Raw genomic sequence first — 20,779 nt, forward strand, 5'->3', positions numbered from 1 at the left:
TATGTATCTGTTTCTGATTTATTTTTTACTGGTGAAATGTTCATAGTCATAAGTTGCACTTCTCGTTGGTTTTTCTTTTTTTTTTTAAGACCTTCGTACTAGTCGTTGGTTTTCACTTTGGCAGAAATGCTCAAAGTTGTGACCAAATTATGATATCTTTGCCTATGTTGTCGAAAACTCAATTCTTTTGCCCACCTGCATAGCAAGATTTTTGTTAGTCTGGGAGCTCAAAACGGAACAGTTGGTCATCGTTTACTGCCGCTGGCTGGAAATTGATGAAGCGGGGAGCGTTACCAAAACTGGTCGACTTTTGATTTCCTGTTTTGTTGAAGCTTAAAGGACCAAGATCACTCTACGAACGGGCCGTGTCTGCATGCCCGCGGAGCTCACATTTTGAATTCGAATTCCCGGGTTTTCTCTGAACCGAGATTTACAGGTAGTAAAGCAGAAATCTCGTTAGGATCTGGCTGTTGTTATCGCCGGTCAGCTCCTGGACGGCGAGGAAATTTGCAAAACCTGTTGTCACGGTGGAGGATCCCAGAAGGTAGTGTGTAATAGACGGGTTCCATTTGTTATTATACAAGTTGAGGGGGAAGTTTTATTTTTCCAAGTGTTTCTCCTCTTGTATAATGATGTCGTTTGCGGTCACGGACGTCGTTTGGGGTTAAAAAAAAGTGTTAAGAATGGTTGTTGCTGGCCTAATCTTCACCTTTGAATTAGCCTGGATATGTTTTTAACGTGGGAGGGAAATGGGAAGAGAGAGAATCTAGATTGATATTAATTTTGCGACTAAATGATTCTTAATAAAAACGTAGGAAACTCCAGATGACACTAGCATTTGGTAGGAGTAGAATTCTCTCTTTGTATTCTCATTTCTTTTTCTTTCCTCCGCCCACATTTTACTTTTTGTCTTTTCGTTTTTATAAAAAATTAATATAAGATGTTGACATGACTTAACAGGCATGTTTGATATGAGACAAAACATGTGTACGAACGCTTAGATCTTGTCAAACGTCACACGTTCCTCACAAAAACATGAGATGTCATAAATCGATTCTACATTCGTTCTATTTGATGCGAGTATTATATTAATAAGACAATAACGAATCTTAAACTGGTTTGAGAGTTGCATAAACAAACGCAAAGTGTTCCAGAACTTATGTTTTTTTTTTTTTTTTTTTTAAGTAAAAATATACAAAGAAGAAGAAAAATAAAGAGAAAAGGTCGTAGTAACCAAATTCTTTTTCTCCTCTACTTTTCCTAACTAGATACTTGGTCAAATCGCAAATTGCCAACTCACTCGATTATATTAATTGCAATTTCTTAATCTCATGTTGCAACTAGTAATTAAATTTTGGGAATTGTTATTGTCACTCCAAAAATCTTATTTTACACTCCAAACTTTCTATATTTGAAAAGGAAAATACACTTTGTAAGGAGTGTAGAATAAGATTTTTGGAGTGCTAATAACACTTCCCTAAATTTTATGGCTTTTTATCCAAATATAACTCCTGACTTTAGTCTCTGAAATTTAAAATTGATAAAAGTGTACTCTAACTTGTCTACCGTCAATCATTTTAGTCATTTCGTAAAAAATCTCAGTTAAATTGAGACTACTTTTGTCATATCAATCCCTCTATTTAAACTGGTGGTTTCTCCAATTTAACGAAATTTTTTTACAAAATGACTAAATGATTGTCCGTGAACAATCTCAAAAATCAATTCTATTGATTTTAAATCTCAGACACCAAAATTGCTAAAAAGCCATTTTTTTTTTTTATTGAAAACTAATACACAAAAATCCAACAACAAAATTGTACTCGTTTTCAGTCGGTACCTGTCTAACTCTTATTCTCTTGAGGCCCTGTCCACCCAAAGCGTTTGGTCGAGTGGTGAATCTGTAATTTGACTCAAACGCAGGTCAATCTCATCGCGCAAGTTACAAAACTGAAAATTGCGAAGATAAAAGATTCCCAGGACGCGCAAGCCACAGAGTGAGAGAGGCCGAGAGAGCTTCCAACAAATAACCAGTTCGTCCATGGCGGCGACAGCTCGCGCCGTCATTCTCTCCCGCTTCACTGACCTGTCTCTCAAGCCTTCCAAGCCGCCGCCCCCGATTTCCCGCCACCTCCTCGTCCGCCCCTTACTCCCCTCCTCCTTCCGACGGCGTCGTTTATTCGCCAGCTCGACTTCCGCCGTCCGATGCCTCATCTCCGGCGTCGACGGCGGCGGCGTGTCGGACGAGTTCGTCTCGACTCGGAAATCCGGCTTCGACCGCGGTTTCTCCGTGATTGCTAACATGCTCAAGAAAATTGAGCCCCTCGACACCTCCGTTATCTCCAAGGGCGTTACGGATTCCGCCAGGGACTCCATGAAGCAGACCATTTCTACTATGCTGGGGTTGCTCCCGTCCGATCAGTTCTCCGTCACCATTAGGGTTTCCAAAGCCCCGCTCCATCGCCTCCTCGCATCCTCCATAATCACCGGGTAATAATTCACATTTCTATCCCCTTTCTTCAAATTTCAGTAAATTCAGTGCGTAATTGTATTAATTAGAGTAAAATTGTTTTGGGATTTATCTTATCAATTAGATATACACTGTGGAACGCGGAGTATCGGATATCGTTGATGAGGAATTTCGACAAATCCACGGAGAATTCTGTGCCGTTGGATCGGTCGGAGATCGATGGGGTGTCAGATAGGGTGGAGAGTGAGGAAAGGGATGATGGAAATGGTATCGGGGTGAGTAGCGAGCTCTTGGATTCAGCGACTCCCCATGTTTTCGGCGATTTGCCTCCGGAGGCTTTGAATTGTATCCAGAGGTTGGAATCAGAGTTGACAAATGTGAAGGAGGTGAGCATTTGCTCTGTGAATTTTCCATCTTGTTCATTTCCACAATTACTAGTGCTTTTCTTCGAATGGAGCTGGAATGGTCGAAAATTCTAGTTCAACAGCGTGTTTTTTAGTTTTGATTCTTTTGAAAGCAAGACCATAGCTCGGTTTTTTTCTGGTTTACAATCTTCCAAGTTTTAGTTTATGAACGTTTTATTTTCATGCGTGTGTCTTGTATCAATCTTAACTACGAAGGTGGAAAATCAACCCATCGGGTTGTTAATGCGTAACCATTAAGACCCGTTTAGTTTGATTTCACCGTAATATGGTGGTGAGATTGGTAGTGTTGTTGATGGTGTAATACCTTATTATGGTGATGATGGTGTAATGATGGTCAAGTTTTGTGCTTTTGAGCTTAATTCGATGTTGAAGTTAAATGCTTGAAGGATTGTGCATTATTTTAAGCAGAATGTGGGAATGACATACTTAGCTTTTTTCAGGAACTGAAGGCGCAAAAGCAGGAAAATATGCAATTAGAATATGACAGAGGACCTAGGAACGATTTATTGGAGTATCTACGGTCTCTAGATTCTGATATGGTAATTATCTTACTCTGCGATGGAGTTGCAATTTTTACGAGTCCCATCTTTTCTGATGATGGTATGATGATTTGTTTTAACAGGTGACTGAACTATCTCGACCGTCGTCATTTGAGGTGGAGGAAATTATACACCAGCTTGTTCAAAATATATTGCAGCGATTCTTCAAAGACGGTACTTCCTCAGACTTTGTGGAAGATTTGGTGACAGGGGACAGCGAGAATGGCCTAGATGCTGATGGCGAACTTGACACCATTGGAACTTCACGAGATTACCTAGCGAAGCTGCTTTTCTGGTTAGACTCTTGTCATAGTCCTCCTTAAATGCTTTGTTTTTCTTGCTTGTCCAAATTTGCTTTGCATTAAGTCACTTCTGGGAACCATCCCGTGTTCACGTAGAGTCGTAGAGGCAAATAAATACGCCAGACTTTTTATGATATCTTACTAGCTGAACCGATTCCATTAGCGATTGAAATCTGAAGGTTCGTATAATTGTTGTGGCAGGTGTATGTTGTTAGGTCATCATTTAAGAGGGTTGGAGAACCGATTACATTTGAGTTGCGTTGTTGGATTATTGTGAAGAGAGGAAAGTGGGAGGCGTGTACATCCTTCGCGTTCGTCTATATCAACCTTTTTTCTTCTTCAAGTTCATCTGTATTATTCTTCTTCTTTCAAATGAAAGCGTTTTACGAATACCGCAATAATTACGCTTCTTCCGACCTCTTTCATCGTGATTTCATCGTGATTCACGATCACGATGAAAGAGGATTCGTGATCTACATAAGTTAACCTATCGTACACATTTGAAATTGTATTCGATTTTACACGTGTATATAGATGAAAAAAATAAGCAACCAACACTCCTGCTGGCATAGCCAAATTCTTCGTCGCCATTATTTCTTGACAATTCAGGCATCCGCACTACTCATTTTAAATTCATCTTACAGAAACCAAGGATTCGGATCTCTCTTTTCTCGACTGCTTGAACCTCTGGATCCTTAAGCTCTGGAGACAGTGATTAGGAAAGGATCTTGACTCGTCACAGATAATGATTACTTTTGAATTTTATATTTCTACCCAACTAGGATGTTCCTGGACAAACACATCAGAGAAATAGGGAAGCGATCATCTCCGGATTCTTTTCACCTAATCATTCTCATCAAGCAATCATCTTTAGATTCTTTCCATCTAATCATTCTCATCAAACAATTTGGGCTCTTAAAATTTGATCTAACGGTTTAAGTTGTTATAACTTTTAGAGTGGACTTGTACTTTTAGTAGTTTGATCAAATTTCAAAAGTCCGGATTGTTTGATAAGGAGAATTAGGTAAAAAAAGATCCACGAGGATCCTTTCCAGAGAAATAGACACAAAAAATAATTTAAGACCAACTTGGGGAAAAAAATTAATTAAATTGGCTAAAATGGAAGAATATGTTCCAAACTCTTCACTCTGTTCAAATCTCCCTCCCTATTTACATCCGGTAAAAATAATATTTCCTCCTATTTATCAACGAATTTCTGTAAAAAAATAAATAAATAATCAAACAAATAATCCTGTGCTAATTAATGCTACAACATCAAAAATTGTTGATGGTGGTGATGTTGAAGAAGATGCAGATCTTGAAGCTGACTTTGATGGTGCTTGTAGAGATCGTAAGGGGCCCACAGAAGATCGACAGGGCAAGGCATTCCCAAATCCAGACGCGTCCATGGCTTCCCTCTCCCGCTCCAATGCAGCAAACTCACCGGACCCGGATGCAGAGACCTGCAACTGTTCATCAAATTATCGCCGCCCAGGCCGTGCTGGTTCCACCTGTGGTGAATCGCCTCCACGTCGCCGCCGAAAACCAGCAGAAACGGCGGAAGAGAACCCAGCTCGTAAATCCTCTTCTCCTTCTGAATCTCCATCCAAGTCTCGATCTTTCTCGTGAACGCTCCGGCTCTCCATCTCGCCAAGTCGATCACCATCACGCCGGTGTTGAAATAGCACGGGCGCTTTCGGTCGAACACCTTGTAGAGCTCGGAATCTTTCCAGAATTCGTCGGAGAAATACTTGGTGAAATTCGCGTGGCAGTACTCCGGAGCTCCGATCACTCTCGACCCGGATAAGGTAATCTCCCATAACTTCTGGATATCGTCGACAACAACGACGTCGGAGTCGAGATAAATCACGCGCTCGACGCAGGGGTCGAGCAAATCAGCTAAGTAGCTCCTTGCGTAGTTCAATGGGTTCTCGAGAGCGCGTCGAATCGAAGACGAAATCAGATGACTCACCAAGCTCTCTCTGAACACATAGACTCGGAAATTAAGCGACGGAAAAGTCGATTTCAGAATGCGGGAGAGGTGGTGGGAATCGACAGCGCTGGAGTCGGAGGCGACGAAGTGGAAGAATGTGTTTTCCGGGCAGGAAGCGTGCTTGAAAACAGAGTGGACGGCGGCAATGGTGCCGCGCAAGTACTCGGAATCGATCGTCATCGCGACGTGGACGAGGGAGGAATCGCAAACCTCCATTCCTGCTCTGTTGTTGGAGCCCAGAAGAACAGGGCAGCTGATTCCGTTCGTGTATTCCGGAGCTTCTGAGAAATCCATGTTAAATCCTTTTTCCTTTCCGGTTTGCGGGTCCGGGAATGACCGGATTGCGGTTGCCGGAATGAGAACGAGAGAGAGGAGGAGGAGGAGAGGGAGAGAAATGGGTTTAAGGAGAAGCATCGTCGGGAATGGAGATGGAGAGGAGGAGAGAGGAAGGAGTATTTGTAAGTGAAATGGTCAAAGAAAAAGCCAAGACGGAGAAAACACGTCTTTTTGGTACTAGTATTTTGTGGGGGCGTAGCAGAAAACGCGTCTGTAATATTTGGGTGCTTTGCGTAAATAAGAATAGTTGGGGCCAAAATAAAAAATTACACAAACAATCCCGTAGGTTGGTTGAATTTTCATTTTTATTCTGATAGTTTGTTTTTCTTTCGTGTTAATCCTTGTAAGTTCGTTTCGTTGGTATCATTACAATCTTGCAATGAGGCCAAATTTCTTCCAGTATAAGAGCATCTTCAATAGGCCTCTCTATTTGGGGACTCTAAATGAGAGCTCATTTAGGGACTTTAAAGGAATATTCGAGTCCTTAAAGAAATATTGTCTGCAAAAGGATTATTACAGTATAATTTCTAATGTAGGAACTAAAATACTAAAAGTCATGTACATTTCGTCGAAGTAGTGTGGCCTGTGATAAAAAGCAAAAAGCTACCTCTATGTTGTTCGCCTTGCAGGTTTTTACGTGTTGGCCTTATGTAGGACTTGGAAGTGCTACTTTAAAAAGCATTAGGCTAAAAAGCAAGTTTAAGACCGATAAGCTCTTTCAAGTGAAACTCCTAAACAAATTCGTAAGCGTTTTTGGGTGCAAGAAACCACTTTTAGACTTTGCGAAAGCAAAACAAACATGTCTAAATTAGAAATAAAAAAGACCTAGATGGACGAAAGTGCAAAAAAAAAAACAAGTTAAAGAAAAAGGTGAAATTTCAGGTAAATTGAGAGGACTGTTATGCAAATTAACATATTTGGTTTGGTGCAGGGGGAACTTTCTTGCTGCTTTCGGGTTGTTTGAATATTATTTTAATATGGTTTCCCATTGGAGGTTCGGTTCTGTCCAGCGGATGAAGCCATGTGGCCATGTGCTTTGAACAGCTTGGAATATCATTAATATTGACCACATTCCATGAACGTACCTTATTTTAACCAAAATAATTAGAGTAACGCGAAAGAAAATAAATTCATTGATAAAATTTGGTAACCACATGAAAGTAGATAATAATATTATTATTTAAGTGTTGATAAACTTGTTCATTTTTTATTAATGACACATCATGTGATCTTCTTTTAGGGAAGAGAAACGCTAGGAAAACTCTTTTAAAGCGAAAATATTCATAGATTTTTCGCTACCTCATAGTTTAATATCACTTTATGTGCCAAACATTATAAAAAATTATACAAAAAACACGAGGTGCCAGAAAGTTCATAAAGAGTCTCACTTATCAAAGAGTCTCCTTAGCATTTCTCCTTAAGGAAATGTTTTTGTTTACCATCCTAAAGTGATTAGTCAGGCTTACTGACTTATTTATGACTGTTAAATGATTACCATCCTAAAGTGATTAGTCATGCTCAACGCCCTATTTATAACTGTTAAATGAGTTTAAATTTTGAATTCTGTGTAGTAAATAAACACAAATCTCTAAACTTAAACTCAACCAACAATAATAAATAGGGTGTGAATATTATCTCCACATGAGTGCGGTGAGCAAAATACATCCTCTTTTTAAAATGAAAAAAAAGAGTAAAGAGAGTAAAAAATGGTTCTATGTTTGTGGGCTTGTATCTCCTTTTAATATGACATTCATTATTAGTACGACAAGTTATTCTTCGATCTATTTCATTTGTACTATAATGTGTACAAATACGTATTTAATAACTATTTATGTTAAGTTATTAACAAATAATTGACTAGATTGGAAACCAAGATTTGTCACAGCCAAGATATCATTTTTTTTATTGAAAAATGAAGAAAAAAAACAAAAGAATAAACCAACTTGACTTCTTAATTTTCCAAGATGTTAACAAATCACATGGACAGATGAGGAGAAAACGGCAGCCACCTGGCTGTCGTCACCACAATGCCTTAGCACCATACATCCCATCTGGCAGGTCCACATTACATATTGAATAATTCAATCGAATTTTGACACGCAAAAATTGGAAATTCTAGAATGTACCTGTTGGATCATTCGCTAAGACTTCGTCGTCTGTAGATTCTGAGGCATGTTATGAGTCGGTTCATACTAGATAAACACGCAAATTTATCTTGATGCCACAATAATGATATTTCAAGACAAACATATATGGTACACAGCGCTGTGTAATTGGGTTGAGAAAACTGCCATAGAGGCATCCTAGGTGCAGCGAATGTCTACTCCCAGGAAACTTGAAATGTGTTTGCAAGTCAAGATGACAAAGATTGACTGTAATGAAACATTGTTCAGGAGAGGTCTTTCGGGAACATGCCATTGTGTTATTAGTCTAGAATGTTAGTGACATCCGGATAAGTGTCTGTAAGTCCTTCCCGTCTTTAAGGGCATCAATTTGTGTCACATAGTGTTGTTCGCTATAGGCATGGTGGGTTCAAGTTCACTTCCACAAAAAACCAAATGGTAGTGATTTTCACTATTTTTTATCTCTCACGCACTCTTGGTAATTTTGTTCGTTGATCTTCTTCAATGCAGTTGATTTGATGGCCAAAAATTGAAAAAAGTATTTGAAAGATAAAAATGAGTGTAAATAGCACTACCCTTAAAAATTATTGAAGCTAACAAATGGAAAGTCCAAAGATCATAAAAGAAGGGCATTCTAAAATTCTCCCCTTGTTATAAGAATTTTTTAAAATTCAATTTGAAATATATATTATGCTCTTTGAAACAAATTAATTAATTGTTGATATTTAAACGAGCCAAGGGCATTTCAGTAATTAATGGCTGCAGTTTCTTGTTACTGCTGTCGGAGCTCAAGCCACGAGTGGCGTGAGAAAGTCGGCAACTCGACATGCAGAAAGTGGATCCCAAATTCCCAATCGGCGAGTCCGTTACACTTCCACATCGGAGAACCACGTGCCGGCCCGTTATCCAAGCTAGCCCGATTCAACCCGCTCCGGCCCACTTTCCGAGCAAGCTAATCCAGGTCTGTGGGCCCCGGTCCGTTCTAGCTTTGTAACTTAGATTCAGCGTTTACTTCTTCCTTCTTGGTCTTGAATCTCTCTAGAACTCTTTTCGATCCATTCTCCACATGATAAGAAAATGATTTCCGCACGTTACTTTTCTTAATCTTTCACACCGTTTATTTCCATCATATGTAATTGAATCTGAAAATAAACAGTTGTACGATGGAGAAAATATGGGTGCGCAGAAATAGTTCCGGTGATATTCAACTCAAAAATCTTTCTAATTGGGTAAAAAATAGGAAACTTTAACGAAAAACTTCCGGTACTGTTCCCTTTAATGAAAAAACCACATTTTTACACTAAAAAACCAATCATGATACTGTTCACTTTACCCTTTATTTTGTCATTGTCATTAAAACTCAAAATTTTCAAATCATTTTCATTAGTTTTTCTTAAAAAATATGCACAAATTATGTCTATCCCAGAACAGCGTAATAGAACAGAAGCATTAAAATACCACATGCGAGATCAATTTTCCAGAGCAAAAAGAGTTCTCGACAAAGAACGCGAACAGTTGTAAACTATTACAGATGGATATCTTATCACACTACTATGAACTGAAATTTAAAGAATCTGTTCTATAAAACTAACATAATCTTACGGTGGAAAAGAACAATGATGCAGTAATGCCTGCAAAATGCTGGTATGAGACCGCAAAGAAGGCTCGGGATCTGTTAAAACAAGCGCTCTTTTCTGCTATTTGATCAATTTGTTACACTAAGTGTGCTTATGGAAGTGGGGAAGAAAATATCCTATCTATGACAAAGATCAAGAACTATAACTTAAATACCTTTTTCTACGAAATTATCATACACCAACCTTATATACACAACAATGGCTCCTAGGCCGATCTCCTGACCCGGACATGCTCTACATGTCCAGGACCGCCATCATCCTTCTCCAGTCTCAGAAATCGAGTAGATGACTCCTATTGCAAGAAAGCATTGGTTACTCTTGTTCTCAAAACTTGGGGCAGTGGAATATACGGAAAAAGGGCATGTCAAGAGTTTTCAAAAAGTTTATCTCGTGTGTACCTTTAGCTTCCCAATCTCAAAGGAATTCCTTTAAGCTATGATGAGACTGATAAGAATTTGTGGAACCGCTGTACTCTCCTCTGATCACAATACGGTGATCTGGCCTCTGCTGTTCTCCTTTTCCTTCTCATACGGAAGAAGTAATCTTCTGTGTCAAGAACGTAAGAGATCTGCCACATGATACTTCGATGAACAAAACTCCATGGACAAAAATTGCATTATAATATATATATATATATATATATATATAGCTAGTATTTCTCCAGCTTCCAGCTGTGCTTATATTGTAAATAAGGTGAAACTGATGGCATGCCGAAGATAAGAAATACATACGGGGGCGAGATACCTTGGATGAGTTGCAAGCTATCTTGCACTCCAAACCATTGACTAACTGAACACCATCCATGGCCCTGCAAAAGGCAGAGGATTCATCTTGCCCTGCATATTTGCGCTTGTTTCTGCAGAAACGGATTGAATCAGCAAGTTAGCCATTAACAAACATAAACATTCTGGAAACCTTTGGCTCATTATATACCACAAGGTAACCTGAGTTGCTGTATACGACTAATCTAAACTACCTCTTAACAAAACCCTCTGTCAACCAAGAGGGTGAAAAGACAATTTGGTCTTCGATCACAAAATAAAATCATGAGTAACGTACTTTCAAACAAAACAAATTTTGCCGTTTTTCACCTTCCCTCTCCCATATGTCATCACAACATCTCTAATTTTAAATTTTAACAATTTAAGCCTCTTCTACGCTCTCTCTCCCTCTCAAACTTCTCTCTCCCGTATAATTTTATTCCTTTTAAATATTTTATATTTACACACTGTGCAGGCTTCATCTAATTAGTAATATAAAATAACATTGTGAGAGGATTTACACATAACTTTTCTTGCCAAAAGAAAGGAAGGAACTAAATCCATTGAATGATCCCGTATTTCAGTGTCTATCATGTTTCTTCAGAGAAGACTAAGAAGTATAGCAATTCTAGCACTTTTAACATTAATTTAATTCTTATAGCCTTGGTATGGGCACGGAAAGATGTCCTAAACCATGTAAGGTGCCAGTGTTCACTTACAGTGTGAGCCTAGAGTCTTACTGTTACCCTCTAATGTAATGTAAAATCCAAAGAGTGCATTATCACCTCTGAAGGGTAATCCCATGCGGCTCCTTTTTTCCAGGAAAAACCGGCAGAAATTCATTGTGCAGATAGGATGCAAAATTCGGTTCCATAGAAACTGCAAACACCTCGGGCTTTTCACTCACACTGTCCATCAGCTGGATGGACAGTCGGGAGGGCGCAGAGGACTGCACAAACAAAATTAAAAATAAGAAAGTATATTAAAAAAGGTAGGTTATGGTCAAATAAATGGGCAAGTGTCAAAAGAACTTACAAACTCCAATCTGTAAATATTCTCCTCATGAATGAGGACACGTGCGTTTTCATGGTAAACAGAATCAATTAACTTCCCAGTTTTCCGGGACTTTTCATATTCATATAATTGAAGCAGCTTATTGTCAGTCTCATCACTTGCAACAGTTTGAAGCTGCATAAATAACCACTAATCAGAAACTTGGCAGAAAAAGCAAACACACAGAAAAAATTCCCTTTTTTTTTTTTTATTAAAAGTACAAAATTTCTAGTGAGCAAACCTGTTTGACGAATTTATATATTAATTTGTCCAAGGTGAATAATATATATGACTGGTTTCCAATAATAGCTCGGCATTCATCCTCAAATTTTGCGTTATCAACAGATCCATCAAGCAAATTGTATAGAGCACTCATAAATCTGCATAACAGATGAATAAATATAGTGCATGTGATTAAAATTGCTTTGAACAGTTGCCACAGTTCTAATCTATTATCTATACAAAAGAGAAAATGGCCAGAAAAATACCTGTCATACAGATCCGGAGAGCTGCCATCCTTCAAAGTTCTCCATTTCATTTCTGCACCTGTGGAACTTGTTTTTGCAGATAAAATCCTTTCATATAGAACCTGCAAATTCAAATAAGTCAAGCTTATATCCGGTAGAAAATAAAGACAAACTCACTCCAAAAATTAATGAAAAGGTCTCTTACTTGATGAAGCCTATAAAGCACATAGAAATTATCATTCCCATAGAAAACACGAGAGTCTTTCCTTTCTTCAAGTAAAGAACCTGGTACATGCTTCGCAAGAGGTTTCACAGATAAAAGAAAGCATTCGGACAACGGCGAACACATTCCATCTCCTCCAACAAGATGTCCATCAGCCATCCCTTCAGCCTCACCTTCGCTCTCAGCCTTACCATCAATGTCATCTTGTTCAGCATCTTCATCATCACCTTGCTCTTCTCGGGAACATTCATCACCAGCTGTCTCACTGCCAGAGACATCTTCACCAGCCTCGGAAACATTTTCGCTGTTTTCATCATCTGCATCTGCATCATTGTCTCCAGCTTCCCGACCACTAATGTCTTCCCTATTCCCAGACTGAAACGGTCTACTTTCAATACTGCGGTTTGCCTTAGGCTTAGCTTGCACCCCAGCATCTCCAGGGACAACAAAGTTATCCTCCCCAAAGTCAGCAATTGGTGATAATTCCCCCTCTTCCTTTTCAATTTTGGAGGGCCCAAGAGACTCTTCATGATGACTTTTAACTTTAGTGCTTTCTGGAAATACTCCATTAGCATTTAAAGCAGGATTTGCAATATCACCACCCTGAAGCACCAAACAGTATATCAGTACGTGTTGCCAAAACCATTTGATCAAATTAAAATAAAAAAAAAAAGGAAAGCCATCACAGATGACTATTCTAGAATCCAGACTCATACCTCTGATGACGGAACAGCATTAGCATTTCCTTGCTGTAAAGGGTCATTGCCACTAATAGAGGCACCAGCCCTTGACGTGGTTGCAACACACCCTTCAATTCAAAAAAATTCACAGTATTCTAGCATTATTGTAACTCCAGAGAGTAAAATAAATTATAACATTCGAGTAAGTTGCCTTTACAGGAAAATAAAAATCAAATTCCGAATAACAGACCTGATAACACTTCCAAGCTCATTCTACCATGATTATTATCTGCTCCAATTGGATGTGATGGTTGACTGGACGGCCATGCATTGTCCGTGTTGGTGACCAGACACCTTTTCTTAGGGACATCTGTATTCTTCTGGTCTCTCTCTAGTTGAAGTTTCTCAGATGTGGAATCCTTCCTAGAGACAGGATGTGCATCACGACTTCCATCTTCTTTAGCTGAGTTATCCCCGTTAGCCAAACTTTCAACTTCTGCTAAAGCATTTCCTTCTTCATTACACACAGATTTGGGCTGCTTAAGATTTACTGTGGCAGAATCGCCACCAGGACTTCCATCGCTTTCTCCTATGCTCGATGCAGTACAATTCTTAGCCTGATTCCTACTTTTGTCGACATCTTCATCATCCTCTGAATCATTGGGTCGAGAAGAAACACCCAACATTGGCTCCAAAATGGTAGTGTAAAGTCTCATAGCCTTATTTAATTGTTCTTTCGTTGAGAAAACCTCTTCACATGAATATTGGACAAGTTTATACAAGTCTTCATGTAAGCTCATATCTAAGTATTCATACTCCATATGTGGAACTATAGATTGCCTGTTTCCAGCGGCAACAGCCAGAAGGATATCATCCTCTATCTGCTTTTTCTCTTTCAATTCCTTGATCTCAGCCACCAAAGCTGTCAATCAATAGGAGTCAGAATCGGCAAGGAGGAACAATTATAAAAGACCGATATAGAGATAAGTGCTCAAGGAACTAATAAACTAATCTTCAATATTAAAAACTTACATTTGCTACTCAAGTTCTTGGAATCTTGTTGCTTGAAATAGAAGCTCCGGTGATCAAGTGATTTGTAATGGTTTTTGGCATATATATCTGCCCAAACCTTGTTAAAATCAGATCTACACCTTGTCCATTCATCTTGTTTCTGCTTCAGGCGAGTTAATACAACAGGCAAAGCCAGAGTTGGATTTTTCCGCAGTATGTCCATCACATCAAGACCATGGTCACCATATAAACGTTCAATGCACCTTAAGTTTAAAGCTGCAATAAAACAAATAAATGACAAAGGTCAATGCAGTTAAAAAAGCTCAAATACCAGAATAGATACTTGACATTTAATTGCTTCTCAATCAGTTTACAGATCCAGACCAGTGAAGTGGTCTTCAATACGGATTCCAGTTTCCATGCTGATCTTATTTTCATTGATGCTGTTCAAGAGTTCCTCTGCTCGCTTAGCAGTTGAGCTCACCGACTCTAACAACATATCCAACTCAAACCTAAACTTTCCAAAATGAAAGCCAACATAAGTTATCAATAATGAACTAGCATGTGCTGCAAAGGAAATGCTATTATATCAATGATTCAATAGTAATCCACAGAACCTACTGGGACCTCTATCCATCCATACGATCATGCAAGCACACTTGTACACCAAAAGTAAAAATGATACTCAACAGCCTTAACATTACCTATCATCCTCACATCTGAACAGACTTTCTTCATACTGATTTCTGCGCATATGTTTAAAAGAGTAATCTTCACTTCCAGAAGTCACAGATACCCAATGGTCATTCAGAACCTGAGCACCAAGTTCTGATCTCTGGCTTGCTGAAGGTATTGGATACTGCAAGGTGACAAGCAACAATAAGTTGAGCATCAGACAATGTTACTAAATTAAGTACAGAATGTTAATTCGTACGTCTTCGGGCAGAAGCCGATAGCTTGGAGTACAACGTTCACAGTTAGAGAGGTCAAGCTCTTGAATAGATTTTGCCCAATACTTCTCCCTGTATCTTTCCTTTTCTTTAGCTCCCTCCATTTCACGCTTTGGCTCTTTATCTTTGTCCTCTACCTTCAGCGATCTAGATGAAGGAACAGGACCATCACCACTCAGAGATTCTGCAATCAACAGTCTACCAGTCAGGATTCTCTAATTACAGAAGCAAGCAAAAATTCCAGAGAAATGAGAAACCATATGATAGCTCAAATTATGAAATGCGGAAGATTAATTGTTCTTCCAAATGCAGATAGTACAGAAACTGATAACTTGGTATCCTATGAAAAAGAGACCAATGGAGGACTAATACACATACTTCTACTCATAACACCAGCAAGGAACCCATCTGCAAGTGCCAAGGACAAATACCATCAGATACAATTTCAAAGATGACAACGCACAAGAAAGCAGCTCAAAATTGATGGCATTTTTTTAGTTACCTATATTCTCGCAACGCTCCAAAAAATCATTAAACTCCTCCATAAGATCTGAATACTTTCCCAATAAATCAGTCACCTGAGATGGGCAAATTTTAATGGAAAAAGTCAAACTAGAGGCAATAGCATTTTTTAAGGAAGTTCATAGAATAGATAGATAAATATGTGGTTATCATGAAGTGTCCTTCATCCAGTTTCCCCTGGCTCAAAGAGAAAGCACACAATGCTCGACTTAAGAAGTGTTGACTAACTGCTGAACATGGAGTAGCACGTACCAAACATTGCAGATCATTCCTTTTAATAATTCCGTTGCTATAAATGTTAAGCAACTTCAAAAATGCCTGGTAGTCATCTTGACTACACAACCTCTCCTTCACCTTCTCACAGAAAATGAATCCCTGGCTGTACATGCCTGACATAAAAATGAGAGACCATAAGCAACACTGATGTAATAACACAAGAACTGAAACTATAGATCTTTAAAAAACAACACTGAAATTCCCAAAAATGATGAATGTAAGCAAAAAAAGCTGCATCCATTTCCCAAGGATTTCAAAATCAAGTAATGTGATACAAAAAGTTCAGGTTTTCCTAATACTGAACGGCTAAACAAGGCACATTGTGGATTAAATGAATATTCAATTAACACATCTCTAACGACAGACTTTTAGACCAAGTACCATTGCGTCTCTTTCTCCTGGTAGAATTTACACTAACGCTAAAACTAGTCAAGCAAAGTGCATTTTCGTTAGTTCCATAACCTAAAATCGTATCAATGTTGACAAACACGGATATTGTAATCTCAAAACAAATTACAACTGCTTATTCCATTTAACAAACCAGAGAATAAAACAACACTACCTAAATGCAACACATTTAAGGTCCATGAATGTATATAACTGAAACAGTTCCATCATAAACTCACTCTTTAAGGAGTCTTTGTCATCATAAGGAGCGAAGTTAGCAGTCACACCAAAACCTTCAACCTTCCTGGAGGGTTTTCTTTTGTCAGGAAAACGCTGTAATTTGTAGTCCCTATTGTTATCATTCTCTAATTCTCTATCATCATCATCCCGATTTCTTCTATCCCTATTCTCCTTTTCACTACGCTTTCTGTGCTCCTTCGGAACTTTCACCATTCCTTTGTCATCGTCGAGCTCAGGACGATCAACACTAAGATCACGATCAGCATGGGGTGTCATGATCCTATCCCTCCTACGTTGCTGTGAAAAGAGACCAGCACCCCATTACAAATCACTAACTAAACAAGAAACCGTTAAAATCATAATAGAAAGAATTTTGTAATTACCTTCTCCATATGCATTGGCCGAAATGTGGGTGTAGCAGAGCTTCGCTCATTGAAACGGGGAAATGAATTGTGGCCGTATTGAGCTTGATGTGCTGAAGCTGCTGCTGATGCATCTGGTAAAAATCTGGTGAACTCATCAAGCAAATCTGGATGCTCATCAAAAAGAGCAGCAACCTGGAAATTAATTTAAATTACTAAGAACGTAGGGAGGAATATTTTCTAAAATAAATAGAAATAGCTTGTAACAGCCAATACTTCATCATCGAACACCAAATGTGAAAAATTGTGTATATTTACCTCACTGTAAACTTCATTTATATCCTTGTGCTCCTTTCGATACATGTTTAGTATGTCCAGGAATGATTTATAGACATGATCATCATTTTGGAAACGTTTCTGTAGGACAGAAATCCATCAATCAAACAGAAAATAATAAATGTTTACACTTGTGCTTAGGATAAAATTAAACATATTCACCTTTATCTTGTTTACAAAACTGATAGCTTCCTCAAACTCAACTGTCTTTTTTGGTGGAGTCTCATCTTCATCAAGGGTTATCTCATAACCCTTCGGCAAGAAGGTATTAAAGCCCAAAATTAAGTTGTTATGCCCTTTAAATAATTCCTTTACCCTTGCAATGACACCTGCTGTGTCGGTTCTGAAATAGACAAAAACAGAATCCATCAGCTGAAAAATCAACTAGGAGGAATTACGAGTGGAAAAAAGAATAATAATGGGTACATTCAGATACCTTTGAGCCTTGAAATCTTTCATGACCTCAAGAAATGTATCGTACTTTTCTCTTTGGTCTAGAAACATGTCCTTCACTTCTTTGAGATAGGTTAGAGCATCATTGGTGGTCAATTTCTGTGACGCACCTCCTCCTCCTCCAATGGGCCCACCTCCACCTACTCCAACGCCCCCTCCTCCACCTCCTCCCCCCGGTATCTGGGATTGCCTGTTGCCCCACATCCAGAAAATGATCATCAACTCAACATATATATATATATAACTATAAAATAAATACTGTCAAATTCATGAAACATCATAAACCCAAGCATAATTACTCCTTCCTCTTACGCATATGCTCCTGATAACTTTTTTTCTAAATCCAATTAGCTGCAACAACCAAAGAGAACGTACTTCCAGAAAACAAAGATAACCATCATTCTCCGGTACTATTTTCATCAACACTGCATCTACCGCATTGATCTTAAGCCCCAAACATAAAACTATATTAACATTCATCAGAAGATTTAGTCTTCCTAAAAGCATATCGTATCCGCTGAAAACAACATACCTAACAAAATTTTCAGAAAGCTCTCAACTTTACCTCTAAAAACCGCATTACTACTCAATTCAACTCTAACAAACAACAAACCCTAAACAAATTGAAGAAATTTCATGATCAAGCACAACCAATCCAATCCACGGCAGGTACAAAACTACGACGCAATTCGACAACAACGATCAAATTACACTAATATTAACAATCAAGGGCAAGAGAACCAAAATCGCGCACCGATACACTGACACGGGCAAAATTAAATTCTCACAAACCAAACAAAACATAAAGCAAATCATGCAATTGAAGAGTGATGAATAAATCACGAGACTTACGAGTCCCCGCGCGACGAACCGGAGGGCCGCTTCAATTGAGCGCCGCCGAACACATCATCTCTTACTCTCTTCATCCCTGTCAAAAACAAAAATCGCAAATCAGAAAAATACAGAGAATTAAAAAAATTAAAACAAAAAAACAGCCATTTGCCTTAAGCAACCGTCGAAGACTTACTTTTCAGCAACAGATCTTTGATCGCTCACAGGAGGAAGAGAGAGAAAGAGACAAATTAAAACAAAAAAAGAGAGAGACAATGGTTTTTGAGGTATCTGATTAACTTCTGCTTCCTGCTTTCTGCTTCCTGCTTTCTGCTTCTGCTTCTTGTGTTACGTTAGGAAGTCGATTTTGTGAGAGAAGAGAAGAGAAGGGAGAGATTTTTGGTTTTTATTTTTGGGGAGAGGAGAAACCGTGGAAGTGCGGAGGAAGGAAATAAACGGAAGACAAAATTCGAAAAATGTGAAGGGAAATGGAATGCCTTGTGTTTTGGGGTTTTCTCTTCCCATCGGAGCCTCCACTTGCCAAATTAAATATGTAAAAAATAATAATAAATAAAATTTCCTCTTCTTATATGGATTTTTTTATTGACATTCTACAAAAAGTTGCACGCACCTTCGATATTAAAATTTAATATTAAATGACTTATGTATCATATTATGCAATGATAATTTCGATCTTATTAGGTTTTATAAAAAATAAAAGTTTTCTAAACACACCTCAAATCACTTTTAACCTAATATTTATCTTTTTCAACTATTAAAACCTCTCACTCTCCATTGTTAAACAAAACTCTAACCAAACTATCTGCATTATTTTATTCTCTGATTTTGATTTCAAAGGAGATTAGTCCCACATATCTGCTTGTGATTTCCCAAGAAACAATACCACCCAAGCCTATTATTAATTGATTTAAGCTTAATATTTATTTACAATTCCCAGAAACCCGATTATCTGAAGGCTTATCTCTTAGGAAGTTCTCACTATTTTCTACGATGAATTACTGCAACATAACTTATTCCATTCAATGGTTAATTACTGCAATATAACTCATTCCATTCAATTGGGGCCACTCAAGTGACTATTTTCTTCTCTCCACATCAATCACACATGATGTTATAGTTTTACTCCAAAGTCAATTTAATTTATAAAAATTAAAAATGAATATTATAAGATTTGAAGAATGTGGGATGTGTAGAAAATGTGGAGTGTACATAGAAAATGTAAAGTGTATGTTGGGAATGTGGGTGTGAGGGTATTTTGGAAAAGTATGTAAGGTGTAGTAAGATCATTTTTAATTAAAAATAAATAAATATGAAGTATATTAAGTATGTAAGGTGTTAATATAATAAGTCTTCTTATATTTAGCTATTTCGTTCATTTTGGATCGGTTTATGGGCCGGGTTTGGACAATTTTAGCCCATGATTATATTATCTCGAAGGTACATGTTAATTGTTACTAGAAAGTTGCCTACTTTGGTTCCCAAATTCTTACAACAACAATCTAATTAAACGGGTTGATTGCAAAAATCATAGAATATTAATGTACTCGATTTTACATCAAGTCTTCTGTTAGTACTCAAATTCTTGAAAAAAAAAAACAAGTTTACAACATTGAGTTTGATATGTATGTTATTAATCTCGACATCTTATGTTTGACATTTCAGAATAAGAAATTCTGGCTCTGCTATAGTTAGTACTCTTGTGACTATATTATTAAGCTCAATATATTATGCGACTAGAAATCGACCTCATTTTCTAGATGATGTTGATGTACCACATCTTTGAAGTTGTATTGGTCATTTGCAATTACTCTATAATTGCAAATAAACGTAAAAGATATCGGTCGGCACTTAATCCATAGTTTTATTACAAAACCCTAGACTTTGGTCAAATTAGCAAAAGGTAAATTGGGCCGAAATCTGGCACGGTCTCCCCCCTTTTCGTGTGTCTTGGTTTTGTATTTTACTTGTTTTGTTTGTTTTCTCAGATAAGTTTTTCAATGTGTCAAGAACATAATTCAATACAACAAGTGTCATAATATAATTAATTGAATTTATTTTTCAAATTTACCTTTATTTATATTATTACACTTGATATAGCTAGCTGTGTTCCGGCACTTTAAACCCTAGTTTAATACTGAGGTAATTCTAAAAAAATTGGCTATCAAAAAAAGTTGGGAGTTTTTTTATGTTTGGTAAACATTCAGCTTCAGGCTTTTTTTTTTTCACAGTTTTGAGTGAAAAAAAGCCAAAAACGCAAAGCTTCAAAACCAGTTTTTTTTCACATCTGTTTTACATAAAAGTTTATCAAACAATAGAATACTGGTTTTTTTTTTTTTCAAAAGCATTTTTACAAAAATGTTTACCAAACATTCTGCTGTTTTATT

General features: G+C 37.9%; 3 protein-coding genes across 5 annotated transcripts; 1 reads left to right on the forward strand and 2 right to left on the reverse strand.

Moving 5' to 3' along the window:
* Positions 1-75: 75 nt before the first annotated feature.
* LOC137707961 (uncharacterized) lies at positions 76-7,117 on the forward strand. Of its 2 annotated transcripts, none has more exons than XM_088688850.1 (5): positions 76-2,487; positions 2,592-2,853; positions 3,333-3,431; positions 3,515-3,726; positions 6,994-7,117. In XM_088688850.1, the coding sequence occupies exons 1-5, from the start codon at positions 2,039-2,041 to the stop codon at positions 7,100-7,102; spliced, it is 1,131 nt and encodes a 376-aa protein (XP_088544976.1). In that variant the 5' UTR covers positions 76-2,038; the 3' UTR covers positions 7,103-7,117. The 2 variants fall into 2 exon arrangements, with proteins under 2 accessions (XP_088544976.1, XP_088544977.1); XM_088688851.1 differs by lacking the exon at positions 6,994-7,117 and adding an exon at positions 3,935-4,310.
* LOC137707960 (putative galacturonosyltransferase-like 10) lies at positions 4,822-6,332 on the reverse strand. Its single transcript, XM_068446912.2, has one exon. It carries the CDS (start codon positions 6,138-6,140, stop codon positions 5,001-5,003), a length of 1,140 nt encoding a protein of 379 aa, XP_068303013.2. The 5' UTR covers positions 6,141-6,332; the 3' UTR covers positions 4,822-5,000.
* A 2,741-nt stretch (positions 7,118-9,858) lies between the features above and the next one.
* Positions 9,859-18,936, reverse strand: LOC137707476 (paired amphipathic helix protein Sin3-like 2). Of its 2 annotated transcripts, none has more exons than XR_015958344.1 (24): positions 18,571-18,936; positions 18,396-18,471; positions 17,527-17,733; positions 17,253-17,433; positions 17,073-17,171; positions 16,776-16,949; positions 16,392-16,689; positions 15,742-15,878; positions 15,470-15,545; positions 15,346-15,375; positions 14,952-15,151; positions 14,722-14,876; positions 14,402-14,529; positions 14,039-14,293; positions 13,257-13,928; positions 13,043-13,134; positions 12,309-12,929; positions 12,125-12,225; positions 11,878-12,016; positions 11,619-11,771; positions 11,369-11,532; positions 10,554-10,678; positions 10,221-10,390; positions 9,859-10,114 (listed from the first exon to the last, which is right to left on the reverse strand). XR_015958344.1 is itself a non-coding variant. In XM_068446352.2 (24 exons), exons 2-23 carry the CDS (start codon positions 18,467-18,469, stop codon positions 10,256-10,258), a joined length of 4,203 nt encoding a protein of 1,400 aa, XP_068302453.2. In that variant the 5' UTR covers positions 18,470-18,471; positions 18,571-18,936; the 3' UTR covers positions 9,859-10,114; positions 10,221-10,255. The 2 variants fall into 2 exon arrangements, 1 of the variants encoding a protein (XP_068302453.2); XM_068446352.2 differs by having other exon boundaries at positions 10,567-10,678.
* Positions 18,937-20,779: the final 1,843 nt, after the last annotated feature.

This window comes from Pyrus communis, chromosome 17 (genome assembly GCF_041283825.1).
Source record: "Pyrus communis isolate YQ-2024b chromosome 17, ASM4128382v1, whole genome shotgun sequence".
Classification (NCBI taxonomy): Eukaryota; Viridiplantae; Streptophyta; class Magnoliopsida; order Rosales; family Rosaceae; genus Pyrus; species Pyrus communis.